This window comes from Saccostrea cucullata, unplaced genomic scaffold (assembly GCF_032062105.1).
Source record: "Saccostrea cucullata isolate Sc308-1 unplaced genomic scaffold, CSIRO_AGI_Scuc_v1 ctg405, whole genome shotgun sequence".
Taxonomy (NCBI): Eukaryota; Metazoa; Mollusca; class Bivalvia; order Ostreida; family Ostreidae; genus Saccostrea; species Saccostrea cuccullata.
Genome location: NW_026930562.1, coordinates 65001 through 86553, shown reverse-complemented (window position 1 = coordinate 86553; position 21553 = coordinate 65001). Strand labels below are relative to the sequence as shown.

At 32.8% G+C, this 21553-nt stretch overlaps 1 protein-coding gene across 1 annotated transcript in view; it reads right to left on the bottom strand.

Moving 5' to 3' along the window:
* Window positions 1–624: 624 nt before the first annotated feature.
* Window positions 625–21553, bottom strand: part of LOC134229100 (guanine nucleotide-binding protein G(s) subunit alpha-like) — a 23201-nt gene continuing 2272 nt past the window's right edge. Inside the window, exons 4-11 of the mRNA XM_062710809.1 lie at window positions 18691–18810; window positions 14786–14883; window positions 8377–8431; window positions 5413–5486; window positions 4971–5150; window positions 4334–4464; window positions 4130–4197; window positions 625–3615 (exon numbers count right to left, since the gene is read on the bottom strand). Coding sequence (XP_062566793.1) covers window positions 3469–3615; window positions 4130–4197; window positions 4334–4464; window positions 4971–5150; window positions 5413–5486; window positions 8377–8431; window positions 14786–14883; window positions 18691–18810 — 873 coding nt within the window. The 3' untranslated portion in view covers window positions 625–3468. The remainder of the gene's footprint in view (window positions 3616–4129; window positions 4198–4333; window positions 4465–4970; window positions 5151–5412; window positions 5487–8376; window positions 8432–14785; window positions 14884–18690; window positions 18811–21553) is intronic.

Sequence of the window (21553 nt, the reverse complement as noted above, 5' to 3'; positions counted from 1 at the left end):
ATTTCATGGTTGAGAAATAGACATAAAACACAGACACATGACATTAACACAAAATACCAGAAGTCTCTAAGGAAAATGTGCACTATGTAGCTCCATTCTCTACCCACAGTTGTCGTTCCCGCTTCTCTCCCATGTGAGCGTAGCGGAAGATAACTCTGGATAGAGACACCTCTACTGGTTTGTCCTTAAAACAAAGGAAGTAAAAAGTAGCACTTGAACTTTAGACTACAAATCATTAATAAATCTTGATAATTATTATGATGGTAATCGAGATAACACTTGAGTTCAAGGTGCCAAACTCTATTTGATACAAAGACTTGTAATTAAAATTGATCATCAATTACCTATGCTTTTTGCATTGAAAAAGTTGAATGGCTAAATTGTCATTATATTTAAATGCATGTAATACAGGGGATCTCAAGTTAGTGTGCATTATTCTTAGCAATTTCACGGGATAAAATATCATTTTTGACTAGGTTCAGTCTTATAATCCCTGTTGATATTTTTCTTTACTGTAGAAAATAAAACTTTTGGCAAGTTCTAATCATATATTTTTCTTATTTTCATATTTCGTTTGGACTAATTTTTCTTCATGTAAAGTAATTACACAAAACAAAACATACAATAATTTAAATCTTTTATAGGTGTCACAGATGAAATCATTACAAAGATATTCCACTTTTGTAATATTTCACTTTTTCTACAAAATTCTCCAGCTCTCTATTTTACATAAGTAATGGAATTAAACCCTTTCATTCATACAGCATCTGTTCTATCCACTCAGTTTCTACTGCAGCAAGTGTCCAAAAGTTTAAAATATTTGTACACTGCTTGAGTTAGTGGCAGCAAATTTTGTCCCATAGAGTCCATTGATTAACCACATATAAATAGCACAATGATTTTTTCAGTGTTTAAAACATTGTAAACCTTCATAAAACCATACCATTTGCCCTCCATGTGCATAGTCTGTTAAAATTCTTCTGGACAAAATTTCCTGCCTCACTTTTCAAGCATATAATACTTAAAACATATATTGGTGTAACAAGGCATCACCACAACTACATACACAGATACCAGACAAAAGTCAAATCAAATTAATATTGGATCTAATGAAGTATTAACATAATAGAAAACTTGAAATAGCCTAAATTTGTTAACTGCAGTACTGCATTAACAAATGACCAGAAAAAAATTAAGATTAAAAAGTACAGAAATTAGTTCTGCAACCATTTTCACTCAATACTTTGAACAATTCATGTAACTTACCAAATATATACCCAAATCATACATTGAAGACACTTTGTTTTTAAATCAAGATTAAAAATATTTACAACCTGAAATTTGGTCTATGGCAATTAATATATGCACATGGCAAAATCATTCTTTTAATGAAATTTCCAAATTTTCAATGTAAAGAAAAATCAAATCCTTTATTCAAAGAAGTGAATTAAAAGAAATGCCCTTTCCAGCTAAAATAAAATACACACATATACCCTTCTCTACACATTTATTTATAATTATCACATTGCCATAGAATCTATCAATGATGGGTTGTGGATGGAGTTTCTTTTAATAGATATGATGCAACAACAGTGGAGCAGAACACAGCTATGTACTACACACATTCTCCCAACAAACATCAAACCAACCATCCACTCATCACTCTCAATATTGAAGCTTTGAACAGAAAAAAATAATAATATATATTTATATATATTTATATATAAAAATTCATTAATCATGCAAATGACATTGTATACACTTTTTACATTTTGTCATACAAGCATCAAATCAACATGGATGAAAATGATTGAAAATAATCTATGTCAGTATGAGGCTTTAAATGTTAAAACAGCACTAGAGATAAAACTGGATGACTTCTCTTACAAGTTAAGATCAATGACAGTTTTGTCACAACTTTGAACAAACTGTATGGACACACACAATGTGGATGTTACATTTAATAACAATCTGTCAGTAGATGATTTTGTTTCTCATCACCGTTGACACACCAAAATACTGTTATCAAATTATAGGGCTCACATCCAACTTGTCAGATAAACAATTTCAATAAATAAATAAGCCCAAAACATTCCATACAGATTGACAAATCAACTTGGCTGAATTCCCATCAAGAGAATTTGTAAACAGCTGTATAAAACATGAATACACAGAAACAAGTGAAGGAGAGCAAAGCCCCAACTGACATAGCAACAACCTAATAAAATTGCAACAACAAGCAGCCAACTGAAATCACAGGAAACGCCAGGCTCAGAAATCAATCCGTCATAAGGCATTCTACACAAAATAAAAATACAGCTTCATTACCCGACTCACTCCTGCTGTTGCATAATCAATCCTAGTTTCCCTTCTCTTGGCTTTTGAGCTGCATAACAAGCATTAACAAAAGTGAGCAAGCATTTGAATTCCTCCTTGTCATGTCCCTGACCGTTCCTAGTTTTACCCACACCTCCTGTGACTTGCCATCAACTGCATCATTACAATTTAATGAAGACAAAGTGATGTAAACATTGAACATATATCACATGACCATTGCTAGTCAATAAAACAATTACTATGTATCAATACCATTTAGTTATGGAGCTGTAGTCACTTTTACAGTCATGTTTTCTGATCAGCCAATGAGCTTCACTATCACAAGAAGGCAGATTTTCACCAATAAATAAAGCTCTGGAGAACTGAAAAAAACTTGTTTATTTTTTTTTCAATTAGTAGACTTGGGGAATTATGGCCTAATTAACTGCAGGATATTCAAACTGCTCTATACTGGAATCTCTGTGATTCTGCTACTCTGTGGTGTATCCAGAGTGAACAAGTACAGATATTCTCATACCATAACGTTCCACTTAATTAGGGTAGTAAACCAGTAAAGAAATCTTGTTCAAATGTTTATCAGAATGAAAAACAAAAAATTATATTTATCACTCAAAGGCTAAAATACAATTTTGTTGGCCTTTAATGGCTAGTATAATTAGAACATACAAAAGTCTAGAAGACAATATTTAAAAAAAAAAAAAAAAAAGCAAAACAACTAGTATTGATTAAATACTGCGGGACTGTATGTAATTCCTGTGAGACAACCTAAAACAGATCAGGCGATGATATGAAATACTGTCATCTCTATTACGCGCCAAGTCACATGACAACGGAGTGAAGTTCCAACACACAGGAGGAGGTGATGTCGTCCCAAACTCCAACAATGAAGCACTTAATGTACTGAGAACATGAGGTCAGCATGGCCTAACAGTGCTGGTCAATTCCAGAAGAATTACCCAGTTCTAAACATGTGATTCTGCTTCTTCTTTATCCTCTGCTTGTTTTCAGTGTATGAATTACTCTGTCACATACACATGTAAACACAGTAAGGTCCTTCCCCCTTTGAGTGTACAGTATTAGTTGATGACTTGAAGCCTGCTTACAGGCCACTAAGTCAAAAATAAATTGCGATCACAGGAGTTCATACTGCCTCAGATGCATCCTCTGAATGATGTCTCGACAGTCATTAAAAACTCTCCGAATGTTTTCTGTGTCCACAGCACATGTGAAATGGGGATAGCAGTAATGTTTTCCATCACCACTTGCTGTACTTATTCGCTGAAAAAGCAGGTATATAGATTAGTAGGCTTTACAAAAAAAGTCTAAATTTTAGAATGATTGGGACATTATTTAACAGAAAAAATTCAATCAGTGAGTTTGGGAGACATTCATCATTAATATTTAGCATTGTTGGTAAACTACCACAGTATTTATGCAATTTAGCTTTTCCAAACTTTGGACTTGAACTGCACAATGATATCTTTACATGCACTGGTGCTCTTTATAATCTAACATACAAAATTTCCTTAGAATAAATTTATCATACTCCTGTTGCCTCAGTTTCAACTTTATTACCTTTCACAGCATGATACTTATATCTTTTTTTCAACAACAAAAAAGTGCCTGCAAATGCATTTCTCTTCATCACAAATAAGAATGATGTTAAGAAATTGTGCTATGTGAAGGCATATTTTATTCTTGACTTTTTGCAGTTTTGCATGAATTCTGTATCTTTTTAATATACATCTGAGAATTTAAAAATTTTTCTGCAAAATATTGAGAAAACTTTTACCAAAAATTCATCCCGAATGAAATATTTGGCTCTTGCTACTTCAGGGTCTTCTCCTTGTTCTAACACAGCTGTAAAATAAAATTCATTTATTAAGTACCATTATAGAAGTTATCCCCCTTTGAACACTCAAAATATTATTACTGTGTGAATTTGATGTGAAAATGAATGATTTTGGAAGAAAAATAAAATCACTACAAAACTTGCCATCAGGAGGTATTTGGTACCGCTTGTACTCTGGAAAATAGTCTTCGATTTTTGATTTTCCAGCTTTCACCTTTTCTGCTAGAAGATCTTGTTTATTTAAGAATAAAATTATAGAAATAATCCGTAGCCACCTGAAAGTAAAAATAAGATTTGTCAGCCTTCAACTTTCCCACAGAAATTAATTTACATTGCTGATTTCTTAAATTTTCACAAAATTCAAAATTGGAAAAGATAAAAAATTAAAAACAAAACTTAAAAGCCTACAACATTGAAAAATCTCACAAGGAAAAATATGTTAGTTATTTTTCATAAAACCAGACTTCTTACAGCAGCTTCCCACAGTATTATTTAAAATTTTAAATCATGGTACAATGAACTCCAGGGGACAAAGGAAAACCTCTGAGATATCCAATGATTTGAATATCGAGGGTAAAATACTTATAGAATAAGTGGTTGGGACGTCTTAACCACTTTGACATATAAATGGTATTCGAGATATCAGAGTTCAAGATACCAAAGTTCAACTGAATATATATTGCAAACTGAATTCTCAGAATCCTCATTTTGAGAGAAAATATATCAAATGGTAGAGGTTTGTGTGATATTAAGGGACACTCTTCCTTGTAATAATTTTTACCTGTTGTTCCAAATACTGTGGAAAAGGACAAGAGATTCTTTCAGTCTGTTTTGGCTTGGGTCTTCTCGTAAGACAAGGTTGTAACTACTACAGGCCGTTACAAAAATAATGGCTGTCACATCGTTAAAACACTGAATCCACTTTCTTCGTTCATCTCTCTGACCTCCAACATCAAACATACTGGAAAACAAGAGAGAAAATAATATGCTATGCATTCATTAGTATCTGTAAATGGGGTGTTTATATTAGTTTTCTTGTAAGATTTTGGAGGAGAGATTCTATGTATCATATCATAAAGCAAAGAATTTTCATTACTAATCATTCAAAAAATTTCTAATGAAGCAAGAAATTAACAAATTTTTAAGTTGAACAGGATTAAATCTGAATTTTCATGTTCTAGAGATTTATTTTTAAAGAACATTGTATGTGAAACAGTACTTACTGAAAATTAACTTTGTCAACTGTAAATTTTGTTTCAAATATTCCTGATGTTAATACTCGACAACGTAATATATCCTGTAAAATAAAGCATACTGGTTAGTGAAATGGAAAAAATAACAATCACACACAGTCACCATATATAATATAACCCTGTTAATTATCTTAGGCAAATAATGAAAGGAAATTACTCTTAAAATAGAGTAAAATAATTTCTTCACGTTCCAAAGAGCCCTGCCTTAACATCAGCATCTCAAATCAATGAATTTCATAAATCTGGTAAAAACACCTCTGATTACTAGGTATGTACTTGATTAGCCAACTAAATGTTCAGGAGTAGATTTTTTCCCCACTTTCACTGTATCATCAATGAAGCCCTGCCCTAACACCAGAAGCCCTGTCCCAAGGACCACAATTTTCACATCTTAGGTAGGGCACCTATGCTCATCATTACCATTGACTTTATTTATCAACTAAATACTCAGGAGCAGAGAAGAAGTTTTCAAGATATTAATGCATCTTCATTACATGGTCAATAGAGATTCACCTAACTCCAAAACTTTACCCTTGTATATTATTTGTCTATTATATTTAAACCTGCTTTCACATGTTTCCATCAAATATATCAACTATAAGCTGGTTAGAACTGATATATATTATTAATCATATGTTACATATAATATCAGAGTGTTCAGTTGACTTAAAAAATGTGATAAAGCCATAAAGGTAGTGTCAAAAACGTTATCCTATAGACGTAAGGGGCTCTATACTATAGTTAAAAGACTTGCATGTCTATAAATATTCAAGGTAGCAGAGAGTTCAATCAAGTCATACGAGACTCATGTGAAAATTTGAATGAAGTCCAACTTTAACGGGATTTAAAAATCTGAAGAAGCCTGTAATTTGGTGACCTATGTTAAATGGTGAACGTTGTTGCTGTACATGCACTGTGTACTTGTGGGTTCATTCAACTAGCCTGAACCCTCTGCTCTGTAGTATAAGGATTTTACAACAATATACAGACCACATACACATGCAGAACTCGCATGCCTGTGTGTCAACAATTCTTTCTACCAGGTCTTACCATGACTAATCCTTGTTATTTAGCTTCTTAGTAATCTATTATTTTATAAATCCTGGGAATTCCCACATGGGTATTAATATATATCAAGGAGAACATCATTTTCAGATTTAATTTGTGTAAGGTAAACAAAACCTTTTGGTGCATCCTAAATCAGAGAGAGAAAAACTTTAATTTACTTGCAAATGCACCCCTAAATGCAACTGTTGCATGCAATTTGTTCAAGTCATTGTACTTTTTTTCAAGGCAATTTTTTCAAGGTACTTCAATGACTATCGTACAAAAATACTTTAAACCCAAGATGAAAGCAATCAGTTTTATTTTCAATTTCTTATGATTTAAGGCATTGTGTGCATTTCATAACAATTCCCAGTTGATTCTAAAAATAGCTAGAAAAAAATTGATTTTAGTAGATTATTCCTGCATAGTGGCCCCCTTGGGGATGTGGAATAGTTTAGTGGGCCTATCAGAAATACCCATTAATCTATACTAGATGCCTAAAATCCAAACAAAAGCATTTAATTCCATGTACATTAAAGCTGAACAATACTGGTAAATAGGCATAGTCCACCATATTTCCCGATCTTCAACGCTCTCCCTACAACCCGTATACAACGTATAAGGAGCAGATCGCTAATCAGTTCAATGTATTTCACTGTAGAGATCCGACGAGTGTAGCCGTACATCTTACACTGCGTGCTACTCAATCTTGTTGAAATTATCAAATTTTACGTATTTTTTATTCCAAAACAGGACAAAAATATAATAAAAATTCAGATCAATACAATATTTACAAACAGAAAATGCACATAAAAACAAGAAATAAATGCAAAAAATCGAATAACACGAAAGGAGTACTACATGTCGGCCACAAGTTTCGTGTGTGCAATCCGGTGTAACGAAATCTATCCGTTTATATACCCGTCTTACGATGCCTATTTATGAAAAGTGTTCAGCTTTAAACTGATGACCAGCAGCAGAAAGCCTTGACATTTTCTAAAAATAGATATATGCTATATTATAAAATCCTATAAATAGAATTGGTGGGTGTGGCTGCCTATCTCACATGATGGATTGATTCAAATCACTACTGGCAAATTGTTTAACATCATAAAAACCAGCAGTGTATAATCATCGAGTTTGTATTTTCATGTCTTTTATTTTTTAGTGTCTGGAAGGTTATATTGTCTACCAGTAAAGAGTCTGTTTCTAAGTCTGTCTTATAAATATAGTATTTCCAACCTCTGCCATCAGGGTTAGGGTTTCATTTGTATGCAGTCTTATGGATAGCACGATAACATATCAACATTATTTCATACCATATATTTTGGGATTTTTTTTACTTATGCTGCTTTTATTTTTTGCACTTTCAATGTTTTTTAAATTTTGTGTACTGAAGCAATAAATGAATAATCTACCACTTATATCTTTTAACACCGTGTTAGAGAGGGTCTCATTTCAGAACAGAAACACAATTATAAGAAATTATGAAGGGTAATATCAGGATGTACACTTTAGACTTATATTTATCGAAATATTCTATTAATTGTAATCATTTATTGTGGTTTAAACATTCAACATTTTTATAAAAAAGATTCTCTACTAGATAATCGAATGATTAAAAAAAATTACGGAAATAATCTAATAAAATGTTTCCTGTGCCTATGACTTTGTACATCAATTATCTCACTGGATTATGTTTTTGCATGAAATATATTTATTTCCTTCATTATCACATTGTATTTCAAACACTCAATATAGATATGAATCTGAAATGAATTAGACTTTTGAAAAAGTTTTTTTTTGATCCCATTTTTGCTAAATTAATAATAATGATAAAATGATCTTTATTTTTTTTTTTACCAGGTAATTTTCTCTGAGCATTACCTGTTCTGAGGGGGTGTAATCACTCTGCTTCACTATATGGACTCTGTCTAGAAAACTGAAAATAAAAAAAAAAAATTATTAATGAGCAGTCTATGAATAAAAGAACAATATATGCAGTCATTATAACGATTACACCCCTTATCCATCACAAAACAGAGCTTTTTTTTTTATTTATTTATTTTTTATTTAAATCAACAGTGAGGTCAAGAACGGTAAAACATGTTTATATACCAATACTTCCAAGACTGATAAGTTTGTTTCATTAAAATCAAAATTCCTTAAATAAATGACATCTGTTATAAAGTTCACAAGACTATTTAAACCACATGGAAGATAAATCACATCACTTTGAGCAGGAATTTATTATAAGCTTATTCAATTTAAACATGTTTTACTGTTATTGGTGGACAAGAAAATATTATTATCTTCCTTCATCTTGGAATACAATATAACATTTAGAGTGAATTAACATGTACCTAGTATTAATACTAAATGTACCATTTCAATTTCATTTTTTGTTTAGCAAGGAAAATTAAGGAAGAAAAGATCCTCTTTTTTTATTGGCAATTTAAACACAGTATTCATCTGTCACTTGGCAAGTGTTTCTATTCTTGTAACTGAAGCCAAGAGCAACACCTGTGTACACATTAAACCAAAAAGGAAGCAATTGTGCAATATCACTTCCATATATCCAGTTTTTATATACACCCATTTTCACACCAAATTTATGAGCTGTTTTGGAATATGTTATTGTTTAGCTAAGACTGCTGCTATATTGGTGCCATGTGAGAAAATCTAATTGGTAAAATATACCATTAGCAGTTTTTAGGCTGCCTATTTTCCCACACGTTTTCTTCCGTCTGAATATAAATATCTGGTTTTATCCTCGTTTATAATCCCCCCTTACTCCCACTATTTTATAGATGTGGCAGTACACAAGGAGATGTTTACTTTGACCTCTACACTAACCTCATGCAGCTATCGGAAACCAGATATGGAAGGATGACTCATACTGGAGCTATTATTAGTAACAGAGAGATAATTTATAGAAGTTTTAGTGAATTGACCTGGATTTGTTCGCCTGACAACCACAAAGCTCAACAGTACAGTGTGTAATGATCTCTGTGTTGTATAAGATTACTATAGAAACCGGATTATTTTAGACAATTTATTGATTATTTATATATATACGAATTCATCGTAGGTTTTTGAACAAATGATAAACCTTTTGGTGACACATAAACTCAGCTTATAAGATATATACCTGACTACTAGAAGTGTCTAAATGCTACAACAAACTTTTTAAAAATCCTTGTTCTTCACCTTAAAATTTTAAAATTGAATAAACAGTGATGTATTACTAATATTATTTACCAGAGTAATATAACTACAGTCTTTTTAGATACAGAAATGAAGGATGGGTGGCAACTAAACTGTCTGTCATAGACAGGGCACCCCAGTGTGCTTGATTATATTTCTAAATATGACATCCAAGTGCTTCTTGGCGGATGTCCTGCTTTTAGGTGGACAAGATTAATAGCTTTCATAACCTTTTTAAAAAGTTTAAATGACTGTAAATTAATCTTGATGGCTGATCCATACTGCTTTTTTTTTTTTTTACATCTACCTTGAGTATGACAGAATCAACAAGATTATTATTTCTGTGTAGAAATAATCAGAAATTTTACACCCGACATATCATAAGCTTGTTGGACCTCAGTTGTGTCCTGTTATTTGACGTCCATTATAAACAGATCCCTGGCCAATCTGTCAACACAGAGTTATTTAATCATCTAACATACATTAATTAAACCCAGGGTAGCACATACTTAATGTAAGTAAAGAGATCTTGGATTTCATAAAAACAAAATTAAATATGCTTATAGATTGTTTAAACACTATCTTATTTAACTTAGGGGATGTGTTTCTAAAATTAAGCCCTCATTTTCAGCTAAGCTTCAGCTTAATCAAATATAGCCTTTACATACAAAGACAGTTGTACTTCTATATCTGACAAAAGTACAAGCACTGATCTATGAAGTATTCCTCCGAAAAGGAAGGGGTGGGGGTTCAAAAGCTCAAATACTTTTAACTTTTTATGAAGATATTCAAATACATCTTGCAATGTAGCATGCTATTTTAGTTCCTAAATTTTTTACCAAACACAATGTGTGGCGAGTTTATATTCCTCAAAGAAGTCAATGCCACAGAAGGGCGTAATCAGAACATATTAACAAAGCCTAGAGCATGGTAGATCATGTCGTATGTAGGAGTATATAGCCCTCAAAAATAGCACTCAGATGTCAAGCATGGAGACAACCTATTAATGTTATCACTTTTCCTACAAAAAATCACATTGCTGTTGTTCCTTATTTCTAAATAAAAATTCTGCTTTGGAAATTCTATTGTCATCTAACTTAAGTTGGCAAAATGAGATCTGGTACTAATTAAGAAGGCACTACCTGCCTCCCCAATCATTATTTTCTCCATACTTATTTCTAAAATTCATTTATAAAATGCTACCTCTTGAGATGTGGAAAATATAACCAAAGCCATCAAACATAAAAGATTGAATGTAATGAATGATAGTCAAAACCCAAAGAAAGCTTAAAAAATAATCAAAGTGTCAAACCCCTCTTGCCTCAGAATGACATGGTCTCAAGTTAGTTAATCTCCCTCCCTTTCCCCTCAGTGACAGTTAAATTCCTTCATATAGAGAGAAAGAAAAAAATAATCATCATTGTCCAGATTTCAAATGCATGATCCAAAATATGAAAGACGAAGTACTTCTTTATTAGAAAACAAAATTTTAGTGTATACTTTGTCAAAAAGCTGCATAAATGTTTACAGCCTGTAATAGTGCTCTGAAGAGATATGACTTTTGCATTGGATCTTTCCACAAGCAGAACATGCCCATTTAGTGGACGAAATTCTATAGGGAACTTCATTATCCTTGTAAATTGCCTAAATGATTATTCATCAGTCTGTCTAAGATACAGTTTGTGTCTCTTTATCAACATGCACATACAAACATTCCATGTGCTCCAAAAATCAATAGGAATGGATAATAATAGAAAGTCAGGCAGAGATCAATATACTGAGCAAATCTCAAAGCAGAATATACCATTACTCTTTCATAGAACTGTAATCAACTGTTGCAGATTGTCGTAAAAATTTTAACTTTGGTGATCCTGTCTGTGCATTTACTGTACAAGTATGTGAACCACATGTATATACAGTAACTCTAGGCTAAATGTTAATATTACCACACATGACAAAGGGAATGCATTGCCTGCTCGCTTTGATGTGAAGTCAAGTTAATTCCTTGTCAACAAAGAAATCTGTAGTGTTACTATTAATGGCCTCTCAGCCATTGAAAATCTAAAAATAGCCTGCCTTGGAGTGTATTAGGCTGTCTGAAAGTAATCAATACACACTACTGAAATCTAATCGTTTCAAAACTTGAACAAGGATTTCTCTGGCCTCACACAATACGATCAGTCTGTGGCTTTAATGGATTACCACCACACAAAGATTTCCTTTAAATCTGGAATGCATTCAGCAGAAAAGTATATTCTTTTATAATTTTTGCCCCCTGCCTTCAATGTGTACAAATTCTCACTCCCTTCAACCCTACATTTTAACACCTAGACACCAGACTGGGATTGTTCACAGTTGTAAGAGTATAGCTTTCATGTATATAGGTATAAACATTTCTGTTAACATTCAAAGAGTTTCATCTTTCTTATAAAACCTGTCTACTGCTAACATTAGAACTGACCATATTTAACAGAATTTGAATCATGGGATGGAAAGCTGATATAAAATTACATTGACCCCCCAGTGTAGCTATAAACTTAGACCCTGAACAAATAAGGGAATGTTTGCATTTCAGTTCAACTAATTGTGAACTAACCTGTTGTTGAAAATTAAGATTTAAAAAAAAATTCAAATATGTTGACCCCATCCTAATCACAGCATCAAGTTTTGATCAAAATGCATCCACACTATACTTGGATACTTGTATATGACTTTGTGGCCCTGCTTTTCTAGGGATAAGTGATTTTTAAACATATATTTTCTAACTCAAATTGACTATATACTTGTATATGTACCACTTCCTAGCCCTAAGGGCAATGATTAAAACAAATATTATATGAAGCTTTTACTGTCTGTATTTCAATGCTACTACTGTAGGACCTGCTGCTCTTAAGATTTTTTCCCCGTCCTCATGTTAATAAACCTTTCATCCTCTATTACATCCCTACCCTACACCCCAGAGGTTATGGCTTGAATGAACCTTGAAGTATACTTATAAACTTCAAGCAGTTCTGAAGATATGAGATTTTAAAAAGATCTAACATTTTTGTATTTTCTTATTGCCTTGAAAAACTTAAATACCCTTACCAAATTATGCTTTGAGTCAAGTTTGTTTGGAAGTTAGCACAATTTTTTTTTTTTGCAGAAAATGAATATATGTAAAAAGATTATATATATATACCCATACATGTACATTACAAAACGGAGAATACTCCTCACAGTCATTGATCAGAAAAACTCACTTGAGCCTTGGTGAAACTAATGACTGTATGCATCTGTAAATAATTTGTCAATATGTTCAACAAAGAGGACTTTTTTCATGTTTTTTTATGTGGAAGGCACCAAAAAAAATTCTGAAAAATTACAAATTATAAAAAATGTCCCCTTGTATTTTCCCAACCAAGCCTTGACGTTATACAACCCTGCCCTCATTTAAAAAAGTTCTACACAAACCTACTGATCAATTGACAATAATGACCATATTTAGTCAAGAAGTTCCCTGGTTTCCAGACTATTGATTTTTTGTTACAATGAAAATCAGAGGTTAGTTTTCTAGATTTAGCATCATATAACTATACATAAAAAAAAAATCATATTGACTATGATGTTTCAACTCAGGATTTACTAGTATGGCTTCCTCCTTTTTCAAGCACAAGATGTTAGTGTGGGAATGGGGGTGTAATTCATGATCCATTTGTATTTATCCCTCCTTTTCACATTATTTTATGAGGATTTTTAATGCTTATACAATATAATAAGTAAACTCTGAAACTAAGCACTTTAAAGAAAACTAAAATATTACAGAAACATGTCCAGTTAAAAATATATGCATATTTTACACTTGCAGACCCATACCTTAACAATTAGAAATTTCTCAGATTATATTAAAGCCAAAACAGTTGTACATATATAACTACCCATAAATATTCTACAGTCCCACAACTTAATAGTGCTCACCATTAGAGAATTTATTTTAGACCCAACCAAACTCAGTCCATTTTTTAAGTAATCATGCCATAAGATATGAAACAAAAAATTCATGTCACTTCTTTTTTGAAGCATTATACAAAATTCAAATTTTCATAAATCACTAAGCTTAAACAATCAGGACAGCAGAAAACTTTTGCAAAACCTTGGTTGTGGACATAGATAATGCTTCAATTCAGAGTTAACTGCACATATTACATAGGGGTAAGTCTTCCTTTTTTGGCAGAAAAAAATATGTCTACAGTATAGAAAAGCAGGGTTAGACAGGTTTTTTTTTTGTTTGTATTTTTTTTTTTTACCTTGATGGACCACAATTTAACTCCTCATGTCTCAAAAATTATATGTGGAACTTCTCAAAACCTGATGGACTTTCATTTCTGTTTCAAACGTTCATGAATAAATTTAATTGATGGTACTTTGATTCCTCCCAATGTATTCTAATTTTGTGGGTTGGGCTGCTGGTTGTCCATTAGTGTTGAACTTTCCCAACATGGCAGGACATTGGGTTGTGCAATGAAGTTAGTTATACAAACTGGGAAATATATATGTAAGACTCCAACGTGCGATGGTGACGCCAAAGTCCGATGGTCTCGCCAAACCCCGATGGTCTGCGCCAAACCCCGATGGTTCGCTGTCTTTAATGGTCACGCCAAAATCCGATGGTCGTTTCCTATGAGACACGTTGCGCTGTGCGATGGTCTGATACGCCAAAGTCCGATGGTGCGGAGGAACAGTCCGTCACAGAAGTGTATTCTTGTGTATTTTATTGATTTTATTTATTGTGGGCATTGGGTTAATCTGCTGCTGATAAGTTAGTCCATTATTGTGATATTTTTTTTTCTTCGAACTTTTTGGGTAAGCCCAACATGGATTAGTCAGGTTATAGACATTTTTCGACTGATTAGGGTTAGTGCAATATCTAATAGATGAGGGTTAACCTTTGCATTTAATATTTATTTGTATTTTACTGGGCCTTGGCATGGCGCGGTATCGCATTTTTGCGCAAATATATATCACTTTGGCGTGTCATGAGATTTGGCGTGACCATACTTTGGAATCGCACTTTGGATAATATCATATGAATGGATACAAAATAACTTACTACTGGGCACAGTCAATAAGCTGGTACTCGTTAGATCGCTCATAGCAAGCCTGCACTCCCTTGTCACTCCAAAGTATCTCTGTGTGTTCATAGAACTCCTGTAAAACATTATATAGATAACATGAGATGAGTTAGAAAAACAGAAAACATATAAAATATATTATTACATAGTAAAGGATCATTAGATAGTTTTTGATTGTACAGGGTACTTAATTGCTGAGTAAAAAAGTTAAAACACTTAGTTAAACCAACCAACTAATAACATAAATCAAAGACTTGTTTTCTTGCACTGGTCTATTAGTTTTTTTTATTTTGTTTGTGTTTTGGTAATGAGTGCTGCATCTTTAAAATGATTGTACTATATGACAACTGTTTCCCCGTTTTCTTATCCACTATTTACTAGTTTAGATCTGAACACTTTTATTTGGTTCAGAGGTGTTGCCTTATCATGCTCCAACTTGTCTCTGCATTTAAAAATCTGATCTAAAATTATCTACCTGCCTCTATTATGTCATCTGCTTCTATAATTAGATGACCTGACTTTCACAGGCTACAGCAATGTAAAGTGTGATCCATTAGTGAGGGAAAATCTAAGTTTTTCATCTATACCTTAACCTATCTTTTATTATTAATAATGTCGATTAATTCCAGAAAGCACCTATAAATTTTAAAATACAAGTTTCAGCATGAATGATAATTTAAACAACAATGAAGTTTTTTTTTTAATTTTGAAAATTACAAGTCATATTCAACATGTAAAAAAGAAAGTGACAAAATGTTATCTTTCAAATTTTAGTTAAAGTGTTTTTAATCTATAGTAAGTGGTCCTTTACACACATGGAGAACACAGAGAGACCTTTAGGCAATGTACAGCTTGTCCAATTGCTTGACAATCTCTGAAAGCCTAAAAAAGATGGGCCCTGTGAAAATATTATTGGGATATAATAAAGCACTTATTAGGTGATGAAAAATTGAGAATATTGCCATATTTCACAGTGAACTGTTGAGTTAATTGAGTGATCTAGGCACTCAATGAGCACACTTTATAAAATTTCAATCTTGGTGATTGAAGGTAATGTTGCCTTCTATAGTGACCCCTGAGATTGAGAATGCTTGCAAGCTCATTTAGAGATCTACAGAGATAAAGAAGAGATCAAGTGTGACCAAGAGAGATCACTACATGATCAAAAGAAGCCACTGAGATATACCAGCACTTCAGCATTTGAAACAAATGACCTTTGACAGCGTTTTTTTTTTTTCATTATATAACTGGTACCATTCCCAATGCCAACAAAGTTAATTTTTCCCAATTTTGTGACCAAAAAATCCAAATTCAACTGTGAAGCAACAGACTACGACAACATCGTATTTCTTTTTAAATATTTTAACAGGGTAGTGTTATACATTTTGACAAATTGAGAGCATTGATAAAAAATTCTCATTGTTCTTCGACGACGATATTTTTCCCAATTAAACCTGTACCGGACCCTTTCCCAATGGGTGGAAAAAAATCACTGTTTGTGAGATCACTGGAAGACCTAATACCTAAGAGATCATTGGGCAGGGTTGTCCTTAAGAATTGTAATAGGAGATTTTTGGAAAGTAGAGGGGGATCTAAGAGTTTCTCTCCTAATTTGCACTTAGAGGAATACCAAAATGACCAGGGGATTACATCATTATAGGAAATTCCCCCGCCCTCAGGTCTTCGAGACAACCCTGACTGAGCCACATTTCTATGTGCTCCAGACATTTTTGGAATGATTTGCTATGTAACTTTTAAAGGACTTACGGGTAGTCTGCTTGGAGACCACAGAGACTGTGGAGACCTGTATGAGATCACTCTGAGAGATGGTGATGGCTGGATGAACAATTCTTATTAGATCTGGCCAAATTTCATTGCTCAGTAAATGTTCAGTAAAATTGGATCATTTTGGAATTATATTAAAAATTTGATCAAATCATAGTAAATTGTAAGGTTTATAAATTTGCTAATTCATGAAATAAAGCACAAAGGGCTTAGCTATCCCCCCCCCCAAAAAAAAAATTGTGCATGCCTCTAAATAAAGTGTACACTGAAAATGCTAATTCAACAAAAGCTTGAAAAATCTGTCTGTTAGCCCCCTGCTAGTATTTTCTATATATAAAAATGCTGATATTTCTCATTGTTTCACTTTCATTACACTATAATAATGCACAATATAATTTACAATATAATTAATTTTTGAATCCATGAGAACAAAAATCTCACATTTCTAGGAACATTATGGTACGGAGTAGGGCCGAAACCAAAACTGAATTATGCATTTCTTTATCTCCACAGCATATATCTGGCTTAAAATGCACTCTACAACATTACCTATAATTATACAGCCCACACTTACTTAAAACTTTTCAATGAAACAGCAAACACCAAAGGAAACAAATAAGATTAAATAATGCCACACCCTAGTTTGGTTCTGGATTACGATCACAGAAATAGTGCAAGTTTTTAATAGTCATGTTTACCTAATCTTTTAAATTCATTCGAAGGCTTATATTATAGAATATATTCATGATTGAAATATTTAGAATGGTATTCCATAAATTCAAAATCAGATATTTCTATCAAAGACACAGATTTTTGGAATATCTAATGATCTTTCATCTTGCACATTCAATTCTTTAAAAGACACACATTTAAAAATCTTTACAGTGAGACATCTTCTAAACCTTTTCTATTTTTTATAACTGCTCTGACTTAGCATTATAGAACATGATAGCCAAGACTTTTTGTGCAGCGACTTCTGCCACTTTCCCTGAACCTTGTAGTCAGCAGAACCTGAACTGTGGATGTGATGGTAAAACGTGAACGAACAGGAACCTGCTACATCTACTGTGTCCACAGCCTCAGGAACCCGGCTATTTTTAGTCAGATGGCTTCTAAAAATAGCTGCCAGTTCAGCACTCTTCCTGTATTCTTGTATTGATTAGTGTTTAGGATCTTACAACACACAAGTGATAGAGATACGTGTGTGATTTTATGTATGTAATTTACTTACTGCTGATGTTTTCTGTATTATGAATGCTTAGAATTCTAGTATGTTTATCATCATGCAGTTACTTTGAAAACCTTGAAAATCTGTGACCAGAATTTGACCAAGGGGATTATCCTTTATCAAAACTTTGAACTTTGGCCTGTTCAATTTTGAACTTTACTGAGACTATTTAAATCCTGTAAAACATACACTGAAAGCAAAACACTTGCCTGAGTAAATGTTATTTTTTCTGACTTGAAATATTTTCAAAGAATTTACAAATTTACTGCAATATATTTTTGATAGCTTTCAGCAATGTTAATTAACCCAACATATAAATTGAACAAATGCTGTTAACATTTTGAATTATTGAGATTCTGAAATGAATTTTCTTCTAATAAACATTTCAATTAAAGCCAAATATTGTTAATACAATATTCCTAATAAATTTAAATGAATCTGCCAGGTATCAGCATTCAGTAATATTCCTTTGCAAAACCTTGTGGTTTATATTGCGCAGATGAAAAACAATACAGCAGGTTTTTTTTAAAAAATTAATTGCTTGAAAAAACTTCCTAGTGTGGAAAAAAAAAATTTAAGCTTTATTGAATTCACAACTTTTGAATCCACAATCAGATTAGTTGACTGACAAACAACTATAAACATACTGTGTAATCACAAAATTTCGTGGGGATTTAATTTTCGTTGTTTACGAGGTATGAAGAGACTCACAAATTCATGTCCTCCACGAAATATTAAATGTTACATACATAACTACTCAACAATTCTCCATCCTCGAAATCAAATCCCAACGAATCAAGATTTTTTCTTCAAACCATGAAAATTTGACCCAAGTAAAATATGTGATTTTACAGTAGTCAGTAAACTTACTGCCGGGTAGTCAAAGTCGGGCTGGCTCGCCACGTTCAGCATGTAGTCCACTCGGAACTGATTTTCTGGATTTTCCAATAGGACAGGGGGATTAAGACTGGCCATGGCTCCCACTATTGACTACAAAACAAGCAAGGAAATATGTCACAACAAACTAGTTAATTTCTTTGACAAAATTACCTCTTCTCAAAACTGATTTATGCCATGTAGGTTCATAAAAATATAATACATATACTTTCAACTCTAAATGGCTCAAATTTAGCATATAAACAATAAAGTCAAGTCAAATCACTGTATAATAAAATGCACTTAAATGACTTTGTAATTTTCTTGGGAATAAGCACCATCATGAATATGAATATATAAATATTCTTACAAGGAATTTGTGAACAGAATCTTAATACACATTTGTTTTAAATTATTTCTAGCCAAATTTGTTTACAAAGGGGAAATCTTTGCCCCAGTTTGATTAAAACGGGGTATCCAATGTGAGAGAGCGATCTCCTTTTTAAGACAATTGTATCCAGGAGAATTTAAAATTGGCAGCCAAATCTGCATACAGGAAAATTTTTGCTCCTGTTTTATTTTAGCCCCTTTAGCCTTTTTGCAAGTGTGTGAATTTAAAACAGGAGGAATCCAATGTGATAGAGTAATTCTTTTAAGACAATTGTGTCAAGGGGAATTTAAAATGGGACAGAATCATTTGCAAGTGAAATGTGACAAAAATAACACAGGGCATAAATAACCCTGTAAACAGTATTTACATAAAAATGCAGAAGAATATTGTTTGTGAAGTAATTTTTACACCATTGCAAATGAGAATAAATCATTTCCAGTTTAACTTATATTAAAACTTATCAAGTAACTTTGGACTAAGAAATAGCTGCACTTTTAAGGCCATAATAAAAATATTCCTAGATTCTCATCCCCGCCCGCCCCGATTTTATACCCCCGCCTCGATTTTTTTTATTTCTGTTTTTCTTCGTCTTATTTCTGATCGGGATCGGTATTCATCTACCATTCTACTTTCGTTTTATAACCCGCAAAAGTCGACATGATTTTGACAGCTGAAAAGATGGTAATTGCTGTAATACATGCGTATATACTGTATTTTAAACAAGGGTCATTGGTTGAAAAAGATTGGTGATGATGTGAAGTAAGAGATAGTTGAACCTTTACTATGACTTTTATTCGGATATTGTAGATAAAATTACACCGATTGACCAGGTCAATAAAAAATCTGCAAAATTGAAAAAATAAAAAATATAGAATAAAAGCCGCCCACCCACCTCGATTTAAAAAAAAATTCAGATGAGAATCTAGCAATTTATTTATTATGGCCTAAAGTGCAGATTCTCTCAAAATTTTCCACTGGTCCTGCAAGTACCTAAATCTATATTGATATTAATCAGAATATCTGTGGTCTATCTCACCAAAATCTGGGTAATGAAAATGAATTCTAGTACAATGTAGTCTCCAAAATGACTGAGAATGATTCTATCCTGTCTTTGCAAAAGACAATACATGGGCCAACAGACTGACTCTATGTACTCAGTGTCTGAGGTTCAATGTGTCTATGACCCCTATATACAGTGTCTGAGGTCCAATGTGTCCAAGACAGTAAGACCTATATACAGTGTCTGAGGTCCAATGTGTCCAAGACAGTAAGACCTATATACAGTGTCTGAGGTCCAATGTGTCTTTGACCCTATATACTCAGTGTCTGAGGTCAGGGCTCGACATTAACGCTTGTCCGCTTGTCCGGTACCAATGAAAAAAAATTACGGACAAGTAAATATTGCTTGGCACTTGTCCGATTGGACAAGTGATTTTTTTTTATGTAAAAAGTCTTCAAATAGTAATAAAAATAATAAAAAAAACAATAATTAAAAAGTTTATTGAATAAAACGGAAGCAGTACATAAATACGAATTACAATCCCGATATTATTGGCTATGTAAGTTCACACTTGATGTGTCTAATTGCAGCCATACTATTGCATACTTGCAGTTCGTTTGGAATATATTAAATTGATATAACAGATTCACTTGCGAATAGTTATGTTTTCAGGACAGGAAGTGTAGATAAAATATTTTTTTATATGTGTTGTCTTATTTATCAAAACAAGTCAACACTAATAAATCAAGGCTGAAGCATGTTTTAATTTAAGACTAAGTAATTGTTTTCAAGTTGACAGAATAAGATGTTCATTAAAAAGTTTTTCGGACAAGTGAAGTTGAAGTTTGGACAAGTAAATATATTGGTCACTTGTCCGAATGGACAAGTAGAAAAAAAAATTAATGTCGAGCCCTGGAGGTCCAATGTGTCTTTGACCCTATATACTCAGTGTCTGAGGTCCAATAGTCTATGACCCTATATACTCAGTGTCTGAGGTCCAATGTGTCTATGACCCTATATACAGTGTCTGAGGTCCAATGTGTCTATGACCATTATACAGTTTCTGAGGTCCAATGTGCCATTTTAAAGATTCCAATTTTGACGTCCGTAACCACAAACGGCCTTTTGGAACCGTTGAAAAAAAATAAAATATCAGGAATAGGAGTTATATGTATGGTTAATTAATGGATACCATTCGGTGGAAAGCATCATATACAAGAAATAATACTCAACATGAGCTAGAAGAAAGCAGCTGCATAAATCAAAAGTTTTAATAAGGCATGGATCTGTAGCTCTCTGCTTTATCTATCCAAATTTTCTCAAGCAGAGAGCTACAGTTCTGCAGTTAGGACTGAATGTGACCCAAAATACTTTTCTATAATATAATAGGCTGCTTTACACCTATTACAAACTAGTCAAATTATACAATTCGCTTTCAGAATAGATACTGTATACAGGATTATTTT